At 35.6% G+C, this 20,969-nt stretch overlaps 1 protein-coding gene across 17 annotated transcripts in view; it reads left to right on the top strand.

The window, feature by feature from the left end:
- The window catches only part of MCTP1 (multiple C2 and transmembrane domain containing 1), a 482,756-nt gene that overhangs the window by 241,109 nt on the left and 220,678 nt on the right, over nucleotides 1–20,969 (top strand). For 10 of the 17 annotated variants that reach the window (XR_004318469.1, XM_032476179.1, XM_032476183.1 and 7 more), the window contains exons 3-6: nucleotides 1,546–1,688; nucleotides 9,717–9,796; nucleotides 14,192–14,303; nucleotides 19,582–19,629. Coding sequence is in view for 16 of the 17 variants with exons in the window: in XM_032476179.1 (XP_032332070.1) it covers nucleotides 1,546–1,688; nucleotides 9,717–9,796; nucleotides 14,192–14,303; nucleotides 19,582–19,629 (383 nt within the window). In the remaining variant the exon portion in view is untranslated. The remainder of the gene's footprint in view (nucleotides 1–1,545; nucleotides 1,689–9,716; nucleotides 9,797–14,191; nucleotides 14,304–19,581; nucleotides 19,630–20,969) is intronic. The other 7 variants (XM_032476195.1, XM_032476180.1, XM_032476197.1 and 4 more) reach the window with 2 other exon arrangements.

Raw genomic sequence — 20,969 nt, 5'->3', positions numbered from 1 at the left:
GTAACACTTCTAATCCCCTGGGTGTCCAGCCCATAGCTGGGAATCACTGTTTTTAAAAAAAAGCCATTTTAACTCATAAACATTTTGGTTGCACTGACTCCCTTAAAGAATCCATTATAACAAGTTACCAGGTAATAGCCTGCATTGACATTTATAAGTTTTTTTTAAAGCTTGTCTTCTTGTGATGAAATCAAGCTGAAGTGGGAGTTTCACAGCAGGAAATTGGAATCGTTACTTTATTAGAACCAGGTCTATACATATGAAAATAAGGTCTTACATTTATTAGGAGAATGTAGAGAGTTTTGAGAAAGTCTCCAAATGATTAAATAAGAAAAGTCAAATCCTATCAGGCAGTCTTTATATTTAGCACAGATATTTGTGTGTCGTGGAGGTGACTGGAGTATAGAGGAGAAATATAGTGAGTTTAAGTGTATCAGCCTCATAATAATATTTATATGGTGCTTTACCATTTTCTGAGCCCCACTCATATTTTTCTTTAAATCATGTAGACCATACTTATCAACTATAGTTTCAGATTGGACAAAACAGAAAGAATTAAATAAAATTTTATTTTAAGGGGGTCAGGCCTTGTATAAAGAATTATTTCCTGAGGCTGAAGATTGTCACACACTGGAATGATTTACCTGGGGATGTCCCTGATTTACCTTCCCTAGGAATCCTTAATGACAGCGTAGACTCATTAGATCAAGATTGGTCTCATTCATCAGTCAGAATGAGAAATGGTACAATATATATGAAGGTATGGAAAGGCCCTTCCCTCTTGCAGTTGCAGTTAAAAAAAAAAAAAAAAAGCACGGGTATTATAGTTAAACAGCCTTGGTTGGAATCCGAACACCATCTCTTGCTAGCCGTGTTCCCGTGAGCAACTTATTTGACGTCTCTTACAGCCTTTATCATCGTAGGGAATGTAGGAGGTATTAAGGGATAATATGAAGTATCCAGATTATTTAATAAACGTTTGTCCCCTTCCCCCAGTGCCTTCCTCTGAGACTTCCATCCTCCCCTAACATTCTAAAATTGAAATTTCTGAACAAGAGAGAATATGGGACCGAGGATGAAATTGAAGCCCAATTTGAGACTCACCTTTCCCTAAACCCGTTAAACCCATTAGATTAGTATAAATCTTTAGCAGCATATATAAGTCTAAAACTAGTTAACTCAGCTGAAATCATGGATCATCCTTTTTATAGTTGACCAGATGAAATGTCAAATTTATCACTATTGTTTACAACATAAGTTAAATTTACATACTCAGCATGCAGTAGAGTTTGTAAACACCAGAACAGGGTTACAGTATTAAAATCAGAAGATATAATAATAATGACAATAACAGTAATATTATTATTTACTGTCACTTCAATATTTAAGGGAAAATTTAGGAAAAAGCACTTAATCTTTATTTTCCCATGTGATAAGCTTTATTTAAATTTTATTCTTTTAAGTACTTCCTGACATTTAGATGAGCTGTTTTCTTGCTTCCATTGAAAGACATGATTAACGTGGATCGATCTGAATCTCTAACAGGAACAAGTGATCCATACGTGAAGTTTAAAATTGGAAGAAAAGAAGTTTTTAGAAGTAAAATAATACACAAGAACCTAAATCCTGTGTGGGAGGAGAAAACCTGCATTCTGGTTGATCATCTTAGGGAGCCATTGTATATAAAGGTGAGCCATTTACTTGTCTTTCCCTAATGTAATCTGATATAGAAATCCTGTTTAGTGGTATTATATTACGTCTCTCTATCTGATGAGATTGTTCATCAGAGATCTGTTCTGCTACGGACAGCTGTCATCTGCTGGTGATGTGAGAGGAATGGGCTCCAGGCGAGGGAGAGCTGGTGGGAACGTTTTCCTTCGGGAAAACTTGTCATTCAGGAGGATTATAAAGTCCATCTCCTCCTGCTTAGGTCAGTTAACTAATTTAGTGCACGTTGGGAACATATAAAAACGAAAACAAGTCTCCACATAGAAAACAAACTGTGGTTACCAGAGGGGAAGGGGTGGGATAGATTAGGAGTTTGGAGTTAACAGATACACATTTCTGTGTATAAAATAGATAAACAACAAGAATCTACTGTATAGCACAGGGAACCATATTCAATTTATTGTAATGAGCTGCAATGGAAAAGAATCTGAAAAATATATATGTATGTATGTATATATATAACTGAATTGCTTTGCTGTAGGCCTGAAACTAACGTTGTAAATCAACTACACTTCAATAGAAAATAAGGGGAAAAAAAATCCGTGTAATCTAGCAAGATGAAACACTTACACAGAACACAGCCTTTGTGTTTTCAGATTTTACCAGGGGGTCTGCCATTCCTCTTTGCAAGCAAAATGCTTTACTGGGAAGGTGAGGAGGGAAAGATACCAGAGGGAAAAAAATACCTGCCTCTATTATGTTACCAAAGATGGAAAAAAAAAAAGGAGTATTTCTTCTTAGTTCATGTAGTTTTTGTTTTTTTTTTTAAAGAAAAAGAGGAAGAAGAACTTATGGAAGGAGTTAACCTTAATTCCTTGTTTTGCTTTCAAACTTGACTTCTGTTTAATTCGTATCTCTAGATACCTATTTTCTTTTTGGCTCCTGTGTTCTGACTATCCATTCAGTGACCAAACCTTTTTCTCCTTTTACCACATCGCATGCCCTGCCTTTTCTCTAAGTTGTCACAACTGGCATATGAGCCCCAAATCTCACATGATCACTCTTTAAGCAACCTCTGGGCATCCTCCTTCCTCTCAGATCTTCATTTGTGTTGCTTCTAGTTGTTTTCTCCATAGAAAGGAAAATATAATCAAGATATTATTAAAATCATAGCAGGGCAGTTTATAAAATCGATGAAGAGAATCTCCTAAGCATTTAGTGGGTAAGTTTCTAGAGGTCATATGGAGAAAAGAGACCTGTATTTGCATTAAGTTATTTCAAATGGACATTGGCTAAAGGAAATCAGTTAACGAGAATTAGTGGACTATCTTATAATGCACAATGTGTGACGACCCAGTATTACAGATGTGAGAGATCCACAGCCAACCCTCCCCCCACCAAAGGGAAGACCTCGGAGTCAGAGATGTTTCTCCCCTGCTCCTCACCTCTAGAGAGAAAGAAATATCTACATGAGAAAAAAAGGAAGCATCTTCATAATAAAGAACTGAGATAAGGAATAAAAAAGAAATTTAAAAAAAACAAGTTGGATGGAAGTTTTACTTCTACAGAGGTTTAGATGTGAGTTAGAGCAGGTGAGTCTCCAGGAATGGCTTGGAAAGGAATGCTGGGATCTCATTTCATGTCCCTTAAGAGACAAGTTACGGAAGAAGAGAGTTTCTTTTTAATTGCTTTTGCTGTGGATCTGTTTCTTTAACGAGGTAGTAGTCTGTGACAGAACCATGTGGATCTCCAGTCTTTAAAAGGGTTCAAATGAACATCCCAATATTACACAGATACATTAGATCATGGTTGTGTCCTTCTACCGTTCTCTCATTTTCAAGCTTGAGAATTCATCTCTGTAGAAATCCAGATATTGAATGTGTATTTCAAAAGGAGTATCATAATAGGCTCAAAAGCAAACAAAACTCTGAAGTACAGAGAAAACAAATGGTGACAAAAAATTTTTGTTTGGCTTTGAGAGAGCAACGGTATATACACATATATACTGAAAATGGAGACAGTGACCCTGGTTAGTGACATTCTGGGAGCAAAGAAGCTTGGAGAGAAAACTCAAGTGTTGTTTTGTTTTTGGTTTTGGTTTTTTACCACTTTGAGTTTCTAAAGTACAACATTATATGGCCACAACTTAATATAGAAGATATATAGTGAATTGCAAAAGATTTGATGCTTTTTTTTTCCCATTTCTACATAAGAAAAAATAAGTTAAACAGAAATCACACTGGCCTCTCAAACACTGGTTCAATCAGAAAGTAACAATATTTCTGTGTGATATTTTATACTTTTTAATATACATTGATATTTGTCATTTGATTTTCATTTTCTGTACAATGCGTAGGGTTTTTTTTTTTTTGAAAAGAAGTGTCTAATGTTCAGCTTTGCTTTCTCCATGTTTTGTGTTATCCACTTTTGCCTAACCTTGGAATGCACAGAAATCTAAATCAAATACATTGGTGGAAATGATATTTTAACTAGAATTTCATGCATTATTTTTATTGTCTCTACACAACCGTGTGTGATTGACTTCTATATGGTGCCCACATTGTCTGTGATGAGAGATTAATTTTGCTTGAAAGATTTCTTAGAGACCAACAGATTCTGTAGTGACAGGTAATATGAAAATGCATCCATGAACTTGATGGTTAGAAAATATTGTCTTCAACTCTCCTAGCTGTAGTTAAGGGAAAAAGAAGTCCACGTGCACACTGTAATCTGATTTCTATCACTGTGAAGATTACCAAGGGAAACAAAATTCAGTTCTAAACTAAGGTTATAAAATCACACTAAAGTTACAGTACTTGTACCATTTCTAGTAAGAACAAAATTTTAAAAAAATCTTGGAACTGTCATTTTAAAATCCTATGGACAAAATAAATAAATACATTTTCCAGTTGGTTGGAATTCATATAGTTTTTAATTTTAATAAAAAAGAGAATATTCCTTCAATACTGAATGACTTCACAGTAAGGGCAGGTGAAAACAAGGCTGTAGGAATGGACTTGAAAAATATTTGTCATAGAGTAGCAGTCGAATGTGGGAGTTAAAATGCAGTGCTTTTAATTGAGACAAGAGCCACTGGAGCCTACTCTGTATCCACGGGGATGCTCCAACATGCATCTTAAATAATGGGATAAATTCAGCATCCGTTTCAGTTGAATTAAATTCAGATTCTCCAGTGTAATTTCACTGTCACTATTATTCCAGGTATACAGTGAAACCCCAGAATTACAGTGGAAGAAGTAGAAGTAATATGAATGGGGAAATGTAATCTTTTGGGGGGGGGTAATTAGGTTTGTTTACTTATTTATGTATGGATGGATGTTTGGAGGTGCTGGGGATTGAACCCAGGACCTTGTGCATGCTAAGCACATGCTCTGCCACTGAGCTATACCCTTCCTCCCTGAATGAAGAAGTGTAAATGGTTGCTTCGTTAGCCTAATCATGAGCAAGAGATTTGCATATTAAGTTGGAGTGCTCTAATAAATAATAGAAAGATTTAGATAACTAGGAAAATTATTCTATTTGGAGCCATAGTACTGTTTCTAAGATTGTCACTTTAACAAAACTGACAGTTTCTTAAATAACTCATATCTATCCAAGCTTAAGATTTAAAATTGTGAAGGTACTTTCAGTGTAGGTCAAGCTAAGGACCATGTTATTGCCCTATCCAAAAGTATTTCTCAGTAGGTTTTAAGGGCCCTAAAAGAATGTCATAGACCAATGACCCTCAGCCTTGGCTGTACATTAGAATTATCCATGAAGTTTTAAAGAATCTAGATATACAACTCTCTCCTCCAAGAATTCTGATTCAGAACTTCTGAGTTGGAGTCCAGGCTTCTATATTTTTAAAACACATAAGGTTATTCTCATGCACTGCTTGGGTAGGGAGACATTTTTCCAGACACTTAAATGCAAACAACTGAATAGTTGGAATGGAAATATTTTTGCCACATAAACCACAGAGCACCCAAACAAAATTATTGCAAAGTTAGAAGATGTTTGTATCATCTTACATGTTTTGTCTTGCATGGTTCAAAAATATTTCCTAAATGAATAAATCGAGGATCTCAACTGTTTTAGACAAGAAAACAAAAAGGGAAGTAAAACAAAGAAACAAAAAAGCCTGGCTGAACTTGCTTTTTGTTTATGGACAAAGACCATGTGATGTTATTGAGTCTTGGGAAGTTGGAATTTGCAGTCATAGCTTCATCATCATAATAACTACCATTTATTGAGCGCTGAGCTAAGTGCCAGGCCTGCATTATCTCACGTAATCCTTACAATAACCCTACACCTAACTGCTCTCATCTCCATTTTGCAGGTGAATGGGGCTCAGAGAGGTTATGAGTGTGCTTAAGTCCACCCAGCAATTAAGCAACCCAGTTTCTATTTTCAATTAAGGGTGACTAATTGCAATGGCCACAGTTAGGCTTTGTTTTATTTTGTTTGTTTTATAGTATCAATTCCATGACTTAGAGTTTAATTACTCTTTTATGGTGAAGTGGTTATTTTGAAGCTGTCTGGATACGAAAATGAGTCACGGACATACTTGCTGAGTAGAATCTTGTATCTTGGGTCGTATTATATAATCTGGTTACCTCTCCACTTCCCATTCCCATTATGCCTCCTTGTTTAACTCACATGCCACCCTCTCTCATTATCCTCCTGAGCATCTTATATAAAACAACTGTCCCCATCTCCCCCATACCCTGAGATATTTTTCTCTAATGGCACTTACCAGTACCTAACATGCTTTTGTTTATTGTCTGCATCCCCCAATATGTGAGCCCCAAGAAATCAAAGACTTTATTTTGTTTATTGCTGTATTTCCAGACCCTTGAATGTTATTTGGTACATTGCAGGTGCTCACCAATGTTTTTGGAGTAAATGGATGAAAAAGTACCTGAATCATTTGAACTGCTAGATAAAAACTCCCCTGAAGTCATAATTACCTATGAGCATTTCATTCATTTGAGCCAACAGATTCCCCATTCATGTTGAAGCCAGTATGAGTTGAGTTTTCTGTTACTTGCACCCAAAAGCGTTTAAACTGATGCATTCCCTCATGCAGTTTTCTTGATAAACAATTGAATCAAGATACTCAATAAACTCGATTAGAATAAAACATTTGTGTTCTAAACTCACTTGAGAATGAAGTGATGTGTTACCGAGTCCCAAGCAACTTCTATCTAATGTTAACCTCATGTTTCCAACTTGTGGAGCAGACGGTCTGTGAAAGCCAGGATCTCTTCTGAATTGTTCATATTTGAATTCCCAGTGCTTTTCCCAGAGTGGGCGCCCAAGTTATACTTGTTCAGTTTAAATATGCTCAATATGTTCGACTTAAATATGTGTCTGAAATCCATTACAAGATTTGAATCTGACCTCTTTGTAGCCCTGGGATTTAGGAGCAAGTTACATAAATATTTTGAGCATTGGATTCCTTATCCAAAAAATAGAAACAATACTTTGTTCACTGAGTTGTGTAAGAATGAAATTTTAAAATCTAGACAATGTGTTTAACCCAGTGCCTAACATAGCGTAAATGGTGAGTAAACATTAATCAGCATTAACTGTGCTCTGTAGTGTAGTGAGAGTACCTTTTCCTATTTGATCTCTCTTCTCTGCTCCATGTTCTGGTGCTTCACCTAGGGCAGTGCTCCCTCTGACAAATAGTTTATAGAGCTTGAAACCAAATTGCATAGCTAATAATTTAATTAATGAGTGGATTCTGATGTTTCCATTCTTTCCCATTTTTATGCCCTGGCTGATAAATAGGAATTGAAAACCAAAATAAACACCTAGCATTAACACGGTAGGAAAGACTCGCCATGAAAATACAGAGTTTGAACATTGACTGACCAGTTGGGCTATCTACTACTCATTTCACTGGATTCGCAGTTCTCCACTTCCTAGATGTGGATGTACCTCAGGTATTATGTCACTCTAGTCTCCCCAATATTTCAGGTCTTCAGCTGATACAATTAGAAGAGATTACACAAGAAAAGTTTCTCTAATTTTGGTGTAAATTTTACATTGTGAAGTACCTTGCTGCAGCCATTTACAAAAACTGAGCTGTCAGTCAGTTGCATACGATGTGCATTATATCCATGTGCTGTGTCACTGAGCCGATGACTAAAGCTCAGAAGTGTAAGTGATCAAGGAGAATATTTATTGCAGGACTGCTGTGCTTTCTACAACAAATGTACTCCTGAAAGGTTGTATGTAAATCAAATGACTAGAAATGGAATACTTTAAAAGGCATTAGAGGAGTTGATAACTTAAATCAATCCCTTAGGACTCTTCAAATTTAAGAATCCTTTTGTAATGCAAAGTATTTATATTTTTTTGTTTAAATATCAATTTTTTTATATATTAAGTTTGTTTAAATTGAAGTACACCCGTACTAGAGAAAAGAAAAAAGAAAAAACAGTAACTGATGTGAGGCTTCTGTACATATTACTCCCTCTACTCAGAGCTTTCTGACTGTTGTGCCAGGAATTGGGCTGAGCTATGGGTTTTCTCAGCCAAATGGATTCGCACAGCCTGGAGAGTCCATTGGTCTGGGTCCTCCATTCAAGAGAGACTTGGCTGTTTATGCTCATATATTCCAGTGTGCAGGGCAAAGATTTTCTGTTTGGAAAGGTCTAGTACATAGCTCTAAACGTCATCTAGTAGCATTTATTTCCATCTTAAAAGCTTTTCCTGATCTCCAATGTAATTTTTTTCCTTCCATCCCCTGTTCTTTTCTTTACAGCACAACACTTATCAAAATTTGTAATTATATCACCTGTGCACTTCCTTGTTTAACATCTGTTTAACTCAATGTGTAGCACATTGTCTGGCACATAATAAGTATTTAATCAATATTGGCTTAGGGAATAAATGAGTAAGAAAATGTGTTTAAATGGGTGGAAATTAGCCAACTTCCAATTAGGTTGAGTTCTCTGGAAATGGCGCCATCTGACCTAGCTCCGAGCTCTCCAGCCTCCTTCTACTCTCCATCTTTCTCGGTCTGCTGCAGCCACGCTGGCTGCTGGCTGATCCTTGAACATGCTAGTCATGTGCTGTTTCCTCCACCTGAGCCCTCTTCCCACTCTAGTGGCTCAGTCCTTCTCGTCAATGCAGTTTCTACACAAACACACTTCCTCCCGGAGGCCTCCCTGGACTCTCAATATAAAATATCAGCTCCCTTGGACTTTAGTCTCCGTAGTGCTCCTCACTGAACAGTAGATATCTATTTGGATTTTTATGGACTGTATCAGCCAGTAAACGTAGGGTCCAAAAGGTCAAGGACATCGCCTGTCTTAGTCCTCATCGTATGAATGAGAACCATGGAGAGCACAAAGAAGAGAAATTTCGTTTGACAGAGGAAAGAAATATGTTCTCTCTCTTTTTCTTTCTGTGTTGTTGTTAGTCACATTCAGATTATCCCCTAACCATTGCTTGTGACAATAAAAACTTAATTTGGCCTTACTATAACTTTATAAAGTGCTTTTAATCATAATATTCTTAAAATTTGCTTATTTGTATGTTTAAAATGACATTGTCCTATAATATCAGAATATATCTTCAATGACCTGAAAACTATGAAGAAATTGGAATCATATCTTCATCACCTGTAGCTCAGTATGAAGTACACATTTGTTGGATTTTCTACCAATTCACTTTGCCTTCCAATAATGCTAATAGCCTTTCTGTAGTGAAGGGGAAATATTTTAAGACTGTGGTTCCCACATTTTTGATGATTTACTGTATTTTGTTTGATTTTGGCATTCATCTTCTTTAAAGTTCTATTTTATAGAAATCAATCATTTAAATTGCAAAATTAAATGTAATTTCCTTTGAATGTTTGGTAAGTCTGTAGTATTTCAAAAGACAAATTTTTTAAATTAAAAAAAATTTTAAAAATAAGTGTTAAGAAATTTTATTGATGACAGAGACAGCCAATATTTTATAATGAAGATGCTGTCATTTAAAGCTTATATTGGCATTATTTATGATAATGTCTCATTTCTTTGGCTCCTTAGGTATTTGACTATGATTTTGGACTACAGGATGACTTTATGGGCTCAGCCTTTCTGGATCTCACACAACTGGAGTTGAACAGGTAACTTCTGAACTGTTGTAATATCACTACCTGTTCTTATGAAGCTGGTCCTGTGTCACAGAAAATGTTGACAAATCTGGATTCTAATCGCTGTTATGTCATTTATGGTTGTGATAGCCAAACATCCCTCAAGTATATCTTTCTCATTTACCCACTGGAAATAAGAGCATCTTCTCTCGCTATTTCCTTCGACAACAACTATTCAACAGAAAAATTCTTAAGACACCTGCTCTATCCCCCGGACTGTGCTGAGCACCAGGAATCTAGACTGAAGTTGCATTCCTTGCTTTTGCATTACTGGTGTGGTTGTAGAGAGGCATAAAGAAGATTACACATGTTAATTAATCATCATTAGTAATTTAAGAATGAGGCCACCATATCGGAAATAAAACATGTACACTTTGCTTCAAATAGAGCAACACTCTTACCACTTGAGCCAAAGTAGAATCTAACTGAGATCATCAGTCATCCTGGGTTACCAGAGTGGCCTGAAAGTGGAGGCAAATACAGTGGAGGTTGTATTTACTCTGTTACCTTAGCTTATCATTGCTTGACTAGGTGTAAAGTAATGATTAGTTATAAATAAATTAGTATTACTAATATTAACCATTCCTTGCACCTAATTATGGACTTATATTTTTAAATGTATTTCAACACAGAAGCTAAGAATTGATTAATACTACAAGAAGAAACAAATTGGCTCTAACATGTCAAGCAGGGCTGGAATGGGTTGCACAGGTAGCTGTGAAATGTTCTTTGGTGGTTTCGAAGAGATGCTTTAGATGATCATGTCATATTCTGTGGCAGGAAGAGTGGAAAGCAGGGCAGCAGAGTAACAGGCCAGATCACTCCCTTCGATTTTAAATGTAGATGGAATATAAATAGTGGAACCCATATGTGTTATAGTCTGAGCACAGAGATTGGTCTTCCAACAGCCATTTATGCCTCAAACTGGACAAAAGAGCGGCCTTTTCTGTACTTCCTGTGTGTCCTTCATTCCAACCCAGAGTCTAGCACCAGCCTGACCTCGGGGTGATTGCTGGCTCCCCGCCTCCCCCTTGTCTGTAGGAAGCCCTGGATAGTGTTGCGTGTAGTCCGTCATGAGAACTGTGCTCCAGCTGGAGTCAACTCTGCCATCCTTCTGTGAAGACCACAGTTATTTTCTCTGCAGGCTCTGCACGAGGCTATGCAAATTGCTAGCCTGAATCACAGGGTCCCAATTTCTCTTTTTCTATTAGAGATATTAAAGATAGATTATTGGTGAAAAATAACTTTAAATGGAAAAAACATGAGATGGTTAAAAAAATGAAACAATTATATACAAGCATTTGGTGTTTATTTTGCCACATTACTTATTTTATATATTTAGCTAACTCTTCCCTCCCCTCAAAACTACATAAACATCAAATTACTACTTTTAAAAATCACAGGTCTGTGTATGCAATTACATTCTCTGTATAGAAATCAGTAGTCTCTGGGTGTAGACAGATGGCTAATAAGAGTATGTGTATAAACACTTAAGCCACTATATAGTGCATTAAGGTATGGGAAGAAAATAATAGATAAACATCATAAAGCAATTGCAAATATTCTTTAATCTTTATCATGTAATCACAAAAATGTAATGAAGTCTTCTATTAATTTCCATATGTAATTATTACTACAGGAAAAACAAACCAAATCAAATCGTAACCCATATAAACATATATGTGTGTGTATACATATGCCTATGTATATGTGTATATGTACAAATATATATAAACTATAGTGCCTAATGTGCATTTGTTAAAAGGAACAAGTTATTCCTATCAAACCATAATGGTTAGTTATATAACCAAATTCATATTGGAGCAATTTGCATCACAACTGTTATAACTTATGTACATTACCAGTCTGATAGGTTACTTATGTTTCAGTTAAAACCCCAACATCAAAAAACTCTTCATACTTTTTATAACATCATTCCTTGAATTGGTAAATTGAGCATCATGTGAAAGTTTCCTAGTGTTGTAAAAGCTTAGCATTGAAAAGTACCTGTGGTTCCCCAAATTATTTGGGGACCCTTGTAAATATATAGATTTCCAGACCCCCACCCCTGATCTACGGAACCAGAGTCATCATGGGTAGAGTTCAGGATTATGCACTTTTTTAAAGCTTCCCATTTGATCCTGAAATGCAGACAGGATTGAAGGTTTCTATTAGCACCAGCTTTCCTCATTGAGCCCATCTCTCCCCAGTACTAGAATCCAGCAGGATCATTTACTAAAAGTTAAGCTCCATGAAGACAATTATCTTTGGTCCTGACCACTGGTTTTCACCCAGAACCTAGTACAGTGTGTGGCATTTCATACATATTTAATACATGTTTTTGTGAATGAAATGAATAATTGATTGAACAAGCAAGTGAACATTCTTAATTTGCCAACATTTCAAGAGTCAAGTTTGGTGCTGAATGTTCCACAGTCCCACAGGTTTATGGAGGGCCTGAACCCCTATTTGTTCAGTATGGACAAAAGGTATTACCTATGCACTGTCCATCGAATGTATATTTTGCATTATGTTCTAGAAGTTATTGTGGGTAATGTTGAGTAATTCATAAATTCTTTCTCAGAGATACTCCTCTAATTCTGAAACCTTCCAAGTGTTGATCACTTCTTTTCAGTATTGGTTTCCTTGTATTTCTGACTCTAAAAATTATTTAGGCATAGGTTTAAATAGCTAAAAATAGAAGCATTATCTTAAACATTAGAAGTTATTTTGAATAACTATCCATTGTTTTTAAAGTATGTTTATAATGTATATCAGGCAAATTGTATTTTAGAGTTTCCTCTTCTCTCATTTGCTTACTCTAAATTATACTCTTGATTTTAAAAAAAATTTTTTAAAGAACTGAAAAGATGGTAGTGGTCAATAAATGACCATCATTTAATTCTTGGACTCAAATTTATAGAAAATAATTGCTATTGCATTCTGTGTGTTGAGAGATCATAGAGAAGGGCCTTGCAGGCTTCTCAGTACTGCTGTGCTTTCTTGGCCTTCCCAGCAACCCCGTGGCCTTTCTAGAACCCAATGAAGGACTGAAACTTATGTAGTGAATCCAAGTATACCCAACTGGCCCATGAGTTACTGGATAACTTAATGTATTTATCATATTTTAATAACAAAAATTGTACCTGGAAAGTAAAGGAAGATAAAATTACTTTTCTTTGAAAAAATAATAAATTGTTGACTTAAAATATATTTTGGCTTATTCACTTAATGACTGTCCAAAATATTTTTATTTTTATATATTTGTTTATTTATTTATTTATGAAGCATAATTGACAAAAAGTATTGGTTTCAGGTATACAATATTGTGGTTCAACATTTATATACATTACAAAATGATTTCAATAAGTCTAGTAGCCATCTGTCACCATAACAAGTTATTACAACATTGTTGACTATATTCTCTATGCTGTATATTAAATCCCCATGTATTTGTTTTATGACTGGAATTTTGTACCTCTTAATCCCCTTTATCTACTTAGTCCATCCCCCACAGCCCTCCATTCTGGCAACAAATAGGTTGTTCCCTGCATCTATGCGTCTGTTTTTGCTTTGTTGTTCATTTGTTCTGTTTTTTAGATGCCACATATAAGTGAAATCATATGGTATTTTTTTGTCAAATTTATTTCACTGAGCATAATACTCTCCAGGTCCATCCATATTGTTGCAAATGGCAAGATTTCATTCTTTTTTATGGCTCATATTCCTTTGTATATGTAGCCCACGTCTTCTTTATCTATTCATCTATCAATGGACAGTTTGTTTCCTTCCATATCTTGGCTATTGTAAATAATGCTGCAGTGAACATAGGGGTGCATGTATCTCTTCCAATTAGTGTTTTCATTTTCTTTGGATAGATACCCAGGAGTAGAATTCCTGTATCACATGGTAATTCTATCTTTAATTTTTTGAGGAAACTCCGTACCTTTTTCTGTAGTGGCTGCACCAATTTAAATTCCCACTAACAGTATACAAGGGTTCCTTTTATCCATAACCTCAGCAACACTTATTTGTTGCTTTTTTGATAATCACCATTTTGACAGGTGTGAGGTGGATACCTCATTGTAGTTTTGATTTGCATTTCCTTGATAGTGATTTTGAGCATCTTTTTATGTGTCTGTTGGCCATTTGCCTGGCTTCTTTAGAAAAATGTCTCCTCAGGTCCTCTGCTAATTTTTAAATCAAATTGCTTGTTTTTGATATTGAGCTCTTGAGTTCTTTATATATTATGGATAGTAAACCCTTATTAGATGTATCATTTCCAACTCTGTTTTCTCATCAGTAGGTTGCCTTTTGTTTTGTTGATGATTTCCTTCATGCTCAAAATCTTAATATTTTATATCATAGGCCCACAGATGTGACCTTAACACTGAAAGATCCCCATTATCCTGACCATGACCTTGGAATCATTTTGCTCTCAGTTGTCCTTACACCTAAAGAAGGAGAACACAGGGATGTGGTAAGTTCCCCCACAGCCTAGTAGTAGCTTTCTTGCTCTCACTTGTTTGAATGTCCTGAACCTTCTTTGAACCCAGAGGTAATATTAAAGAGAAGCAGCATAAGAAAATCTGACCTGTTCTTTGTTTCTGTGAGTATCCTTGGTATCGCTAGTCCAGGTGAACTGCATCTTTTGCATTCACATTTCCTATTCTATTCTCCATATCACAGCCGCTTGTTGTAAATAAGGGACACATGTGCATCTTTTGTCATAATTTTATTTTCCAATTTCAGACATGTTATATTGTAGCAAATGGTAGTATTTATTCAGGGATTACATTTATTAGTGAATTGAATATTGGAAATTCCACACTGAGGTATCCAGACCCTACTATTTTGATTGTATTATCAGATGTACCATGACAAAGGAAATAAGTAGAAATTATAATAGAGTTTCTGCTTTCTGCTATTTGTCTGATGAATGATAAGTGAGTACTTTTCATCTTCTGGCTGGGCTTCCTCATTAGTGTTCCGCTTTTTCCAGCCCTGGCTGTCTGTACTTCCTTGTACATCATGCTGCTGTGAGAAACTGACAAGGAATACAGAGGAGTCACTTACTCCAGCTCTGTTGAAGTGACATTAAAAAACATCAGGTTTAATCTGCATCGATATGCCTGCCAGTGTACATTCTGCCACAATTTACCAGATTATTTATTAGACTCAGTGTACTTTCATATAATGGGAGCTACTCTCACTAGTTCTGATTGCAGCACATTTTAGGAGTAGACATAATTTTTTAGGCACATTTAAATACTCTATTTCAACAGTGTGTGTATTGCTATCTTAAAATAATGCATGATTCAAGATGGTATAGGTTTTGTGTTGGAAAGGTATTATTGGCATTTTTCCCTAGGTTGTAGATAAAAGTAGTGAATTCCAGCTTCACATTTGGAAGTGTTTTAAACTCACTGAAAAATTCACCCTTTTCAAAGTGTTTTTTCTCTAAGCTTTTAAAAAATTAAATAGCACACATATTCATATATGATATTTGCTACTGATGATTAACGTATCTATACTTCATTTAGCAAGAAAGAAAATTTTCTTTTCCAAGTACTGTCAAATAATACCTACGGTGAGAACTTAGCACAGTGAAAGAAGATGTGTGTGTGTGTATAGGCCCAAGTGTGCAGATGGAAGAGTAGGGGAGGAAATTTTTTCACAGAGAACAGAAATAAAAGCCCATCATTTTAGAGTCATCAATTCAGAATACATTATTTCACCCAGTACATGCCAAGGAGTATAGCCTAGCTAGCTAATCCATATACAGGAATAAATTATAAATGTTCATTTATTGCTTTATTCAAACAATCCTGGTATTCACCAAGAACCTCCTATAAGCCAGGTCCTGTGCTAGACCCTTGGGATACAATAGAACTGCTATCCAGTGGAGAACTTGGAAACCAAATAATCGCTGAAGGAAATGTAAAATGGCAACTGTTTTAAGTGCCATGAAAAAGAGGTACATATGCTGTACAGCAAATACAGGCAAATTTGTTCTAGTTATGGGAACAGTTATTCTTTAAGGAAGTCAAATGGGAGATGAGGTCTGAAGTGTGAATAGGAGTTAATAAAGAGAACAGGAAGAGAGAAAGTATTTCAGGCAGAGGAAATAGCACATGCAAAGGACCTGTGGCTACAGAAACCAGGCTGCACTCCAAGAATTGACAAAGTATCGGAGCTTAAGAGAAGGTGAAAGCACACAGAGTGTGGGAAATCCTGGTGCAGGATAGCAGATGCCCAGAGTGCATAGGGACTGTTGGCCATGTTAAAGTTTGTGGTCTTTCCCCAAAGAGCAATGGGGAGCGACTGAAAAATTTGTAAATAGGAAGTGGCATAATTATATTCATCTTTTAAAGACAGCTGTGTAGATGCATTGTAGAAAACAGATGAAAGCATTAGAATGGATGCTTGAAAACTAATTAGGAAGCTATTTTAAAAATCCTGTTGGAAGATGATGGAGACTTGGATTAGAATTGTCAGGTGAGATGGAGAGAAGTGAATAAGTTAATCTATAGGACGTAAAAATCAACAAAATTTAGTGATAGAATATTTTTATTTTGGTTATTCTTTATTATTTTAATGAAGGGCAACACTTCATAAATGAAAATACCCCAGTGCCTGAGGTTTTATGTGTCCCCAAGTCATCCAAACTGGCAATATTACTGGGGGTCCAAATGAGATGACAGCTATTTTAGTTATTGGGTGATTTGATAATGGAGATTATATTTACGTTAAATGAATATTTATTAAATACTCTTCCATGAGACTGAAGTTCTGAGGGATCAAGTTTGTATCAAGAGATGCAATGATGAAGCTGCTGAGTTGTTATAAATTGCACAGAAATACATGTCAGCACAGGCAAAGTGGTCCCCAACATTAATTTTTCTTCAACAATTCTTGCAGAAATCCTTCCATCTCCATTGCTGCTCAAACTTATTTAGGCACAATGTCTTTCTAATTAGGAAAATATTAAAAAATAAAAATTAAAAAGTATTTTAAAATATTACAGTGCCTGGTTGCTGAATATTAGTGATTTATCAAACACGAATAGGAAGGAAAGCAGGTTACATGAAACAGTTACACATCAAAAATCTGGTATTAGTAATCTTTTCTTCCTTTCCCTTTCTCCTTATTGTATCTTTCCAGTCACATTCACCCTTAACACAAAGAATTCTTCCTGAAATCTTCATGCCATTTTCTTGATTCAGATCTCTTTGGCCACCTCAACTTTTTGGAAGAAATCTTTTACTGCCAAGTATTTTTTATTCACTGCGTTATTCATGCCTCCCCCTGCACAGTCTTAAATACCATTGGATTTATTCTGCTGCAGCAGCTGAAAAACAGTGTTTCCTTCCTTCCTATACTCAGTTGACTCTCACCTGGCTTCTCTCTGGTTCACCAGTGAAGCAGGTGGCTTATCAGAGCCTGCTGCCTCAGAAAAGGCACAGGGTTGCAGCCTGTACCAGAGCCAGCCTCTGGCTGGTCAGCCCTCTTGGCCTCAGCCACACCTGAGAAGCAGAGAGAAGGGTGACCAGTGTGGCTGTATTGGCTCCTCCTCGTGGATGTGATCAGTAGCTGGGAGCACAGGGTTGGTAATGTTGAGAAGTGAGCTAGGTCAGGGAGAGGGGAGGAGGCTGAAAAGGCCCATACAGGAAATTCTTTTGGGATCCCCAGTATCCTGGCTAGTCTGATTCCTAGATTTGAATTGGGGTTTCTAAGCATATGCTTTTACATGATGAAAATTTCTAACAAAGACACATAAATTTGCTTTTTTTCCCTTGGTTATTTTGGTCTGTATAACAGTTCTGTAGCTATTTTATGACGATCTCTAAAGTTGGTAAGCAGCACTAGTTAGGAGACTTCGAAACTCTGAATAAGAACCATTTGTAGGCATCTATTAAAAATTTTTATCAATCATCTATAAACATTGTGCCAAGTTCTATAATTAGCCCTTTCTTCTCCTTCTATGTTCAGTGACCTGTGGTTATTTCTCTAATTAAATGGAAACTCCCAATGAAGGACACTAAGGCTCTCCAACCAGTAACACATATTCCCTCTCTTGTAACCTCTGTCCCAGCCATACAGAATCCTACATAGCTCACCTCTCAAGTCCAAGCTTTCTTCAGTGAATTTGTCCCACATAAAATATACCTATACTGTGCCTTATCTCACCTCCATCCTATACCCTGTCACTCCTGGTAAAAAAAAATAATAATAATAATAATTAATATATATATAAAAATTATTGCTTATGATTACCTCTCTTAAAATGACTCCTCTCAAAACCTAGTCCAGATTTTATACCTAGTGGTTATTTGATGGGTTGTAGATGAATCTCTATAAGGATTGGAAGGGATGCTTCAAAGGTTAAGGAAAAGGTATCTTAAGTTTTTTTTTCCTTACTTCAGTATTCAAGTCCCTGAGGTTGTCACAAACGATATGGGAAGTAATCATTTAATTTTCCTTTTGAACTCTTAAAATTATTGTATTAATGATAATCTGATTAAAATCAATCTATATTGCTCTTCTCAAGATTTCTAATGATGATAATGAATTAGAAGCACATAGTGATGTATTTTCTTCATTTTGTAACATGTCTAATATTAGCTAAATATATTTCTCTGGAATACATTTGAAGTGTTTTGGTTAAAAGCAGTCAGTTATCCAGTGTATCTTCAAATTAAAGTTTTATATGCCTGAAACATATAACACATTCCTGCAGTGAAAAATGACATGTTGAACTTTCACAAATTGCCGAAGACCAAAACTTATTGAGAGAAATGCAAACTCAAGATGCATCCAACCAGAAATCAGTTACTAAATGCTTCACAATGCCATTTAATATTCAGAATGCTGTATAGGAAAGAAACAGAGGATGATTTTTCATTGACCTTCACAGAGCAAAATTATGAATTCTGTTCTCTGATTATTAGCTCAGAAATAGAATCTAAGTTCTTGAGACTTACGACTTTAGTTAAAAAACTGCATGTTTATTCTTATGCCTCCGTTTATAAAACTTTGGTAAAATATGTTAAAATGGAGAATGAATGATAGGAGTTTCAAGAGTCATTGGCAAATAAATTCTAACCATCAAGTAGGAAAATCGAACATCAGTCTTAAGAAAGGCTATCAAAAGTAGGAAGAAATGAGTAATTGGAATTACAAAGTGTTTTAAATCAGTTATCTTGGGAGTTTTTAGTACACTGTTCATACTGACAGTATGTTCCATGAATCATGTGTTTGGGATGATTTTTCTTTGTGTGGATTGCTAGTTCTAGAACTCAGTAAAACTGAATAGTGAGTCGAAAACACTATCAGCCTACTTTATCTACTAAGGCCTCTCAAACGTGCAGTGTCTCACTACAGCTAATTAAGCAGTAAATGTGAGTAATAGCAAAAGTATTTCATAGTTGCTTGTATTAAAATTTTCTCCATTGAGTTCATGTTTGGGTCTTTAAAAAAAATCCAGATGTGAACAGTTGTGTATCTATACATGTATGTGTGTGTGTGTGTGTATTTTTTTTTTAATTTTCAACATTGTATGTACCAGAAACCAAAATCTTCTTAGTGGGGTGGTGAGGGTAGGCATGCTGATAACTTGCATGATACAACTGCCATTTCTGTTTTAAATGCATGTCCTGTTTTTGGACCTGCAAAAGTGTGTAGTATGTATATGTGTGTCCTGTATATGGTACTTTGGTCTGATAGTGTGTTTGAGTTCTTTCTGGCTCTTTTTCTAGCAGAGTTCAATCCACAGCTTTCTTCATTGGAGAATTTGTGAAATAAAAGTGAGTTAAGTTGTGTGACACGCTCTCTTAGATAACCTAGACCTACAAATTGCTTGGCTAAAGCTAAAAAAAAAAAAAAAGAAAAATTTAAGAAACATATGAATTAACCATAGTTGATCTTTAGTGAATTAAAAAATATGTATTTTTCCTACTGGTTGATTTTTGAAAATTTTCTGAATTATTCCATAGCTAACATTGAAAAAATATTCTTCTATAAAAGTTTAATATGTATGTTTTCTAATGTGCCTGTGCTATAATATCTAGCCATTCTGTGATTTTTTTTATATCTATAGTAGCCATGTAATTGCCTAAAAAAATCACTGCAATAAAAGATAAAAGCAAAAAATGGATTGAAGACGGTAGAGTCTTTTAAAAACGTAATCAGTGCTGCTGTTCTACCACAGGCATATTTTTTATGCTACTTATTCCGCTTTTATTGGGCTTCAAAGAAAGTTGAACTGCTAATAAAGAATTTGAGTTGTATGATAGTATGAAATGAGGACACTTTTCAAAACAAATTCATATGTTTCTCAGCTGAAGTTAAGATCAAAGAGCACAAAATAAATCTTATTTTTCTATAATTTGCTTCATCTCCTATCTTTAACATTCCCCAATCTTTCTCCTCTAACCTGTCTCACAGTTAGCAAAGGTAACAGGCTTGATAGTATGTCTGTTAAATTCCCTTTTTTTTTTTCCCCCTACTTTTCTACTGTTTTCAGTTTTACTGAATCTACCTGAACCCAACCATCTAAAAAGAAAAGGAGACTTGAGCAGGGGATACTTAAACCCATTGTTTAGCTAGTTGGTTTGGCTCAAGAAGCAGAAATGTTGTTGTAAAATCCAGGGCCATTTTGAGAACCATTGGATCTGATAATTGAACTCTAGAGACTGATTCAGGAAAATAATGAGTTGGTCCTCATAACTGCCAGATCTTTCATACTTTTACTTAGGGAAATTACTGACTTCGTGTTTGTATCAGTGTCCCAATCTGAAAAATAATACCATGCAGCCTGTTTATATAATTGATTTTGAGAGACAGGAAAAATACCAACCCTATAGTTTGCTTCACACACAGCAGGTTAATTGCATGCAGTGACTCTAGTCAGGGAATGTGACTCTGACCAGCAACTGTGAATCTGTGTAATACTGAGTCGTGTTGCCCTGCGATTCAAATTCTCCTTGTGTTCTTAGCCCCTTTTCATAGGATAGCATTTCTTACAAAAATGGAACTTTATAAGATTCTTAGATACTACAGGATGGTGATAAATGGCCGTGAGTTAAGAGATTTTACTTTTTGGTTTATTTATGTTAATTGTTCTCACTTAATTTGACTCAAAACA

The sequence above is a fragment of the Camelus ferus genome, chromosome 3, assembly GCF_009834535.1.
Source record: "Camelus ferus isolate YT-003-E chromosome 3, BCGSAC_Cfer_1.0, whole genome shotgun sequence".
Taxonomy (NCBI): Eukaryota; Metazoa; Chordata; class Mammalia; order Artiodactyla; family Camelidae; genus Camelus; species Camelus ferus.
This window is presented reverse-complemented; position numbering and strand designations above follow the sequence as displayed.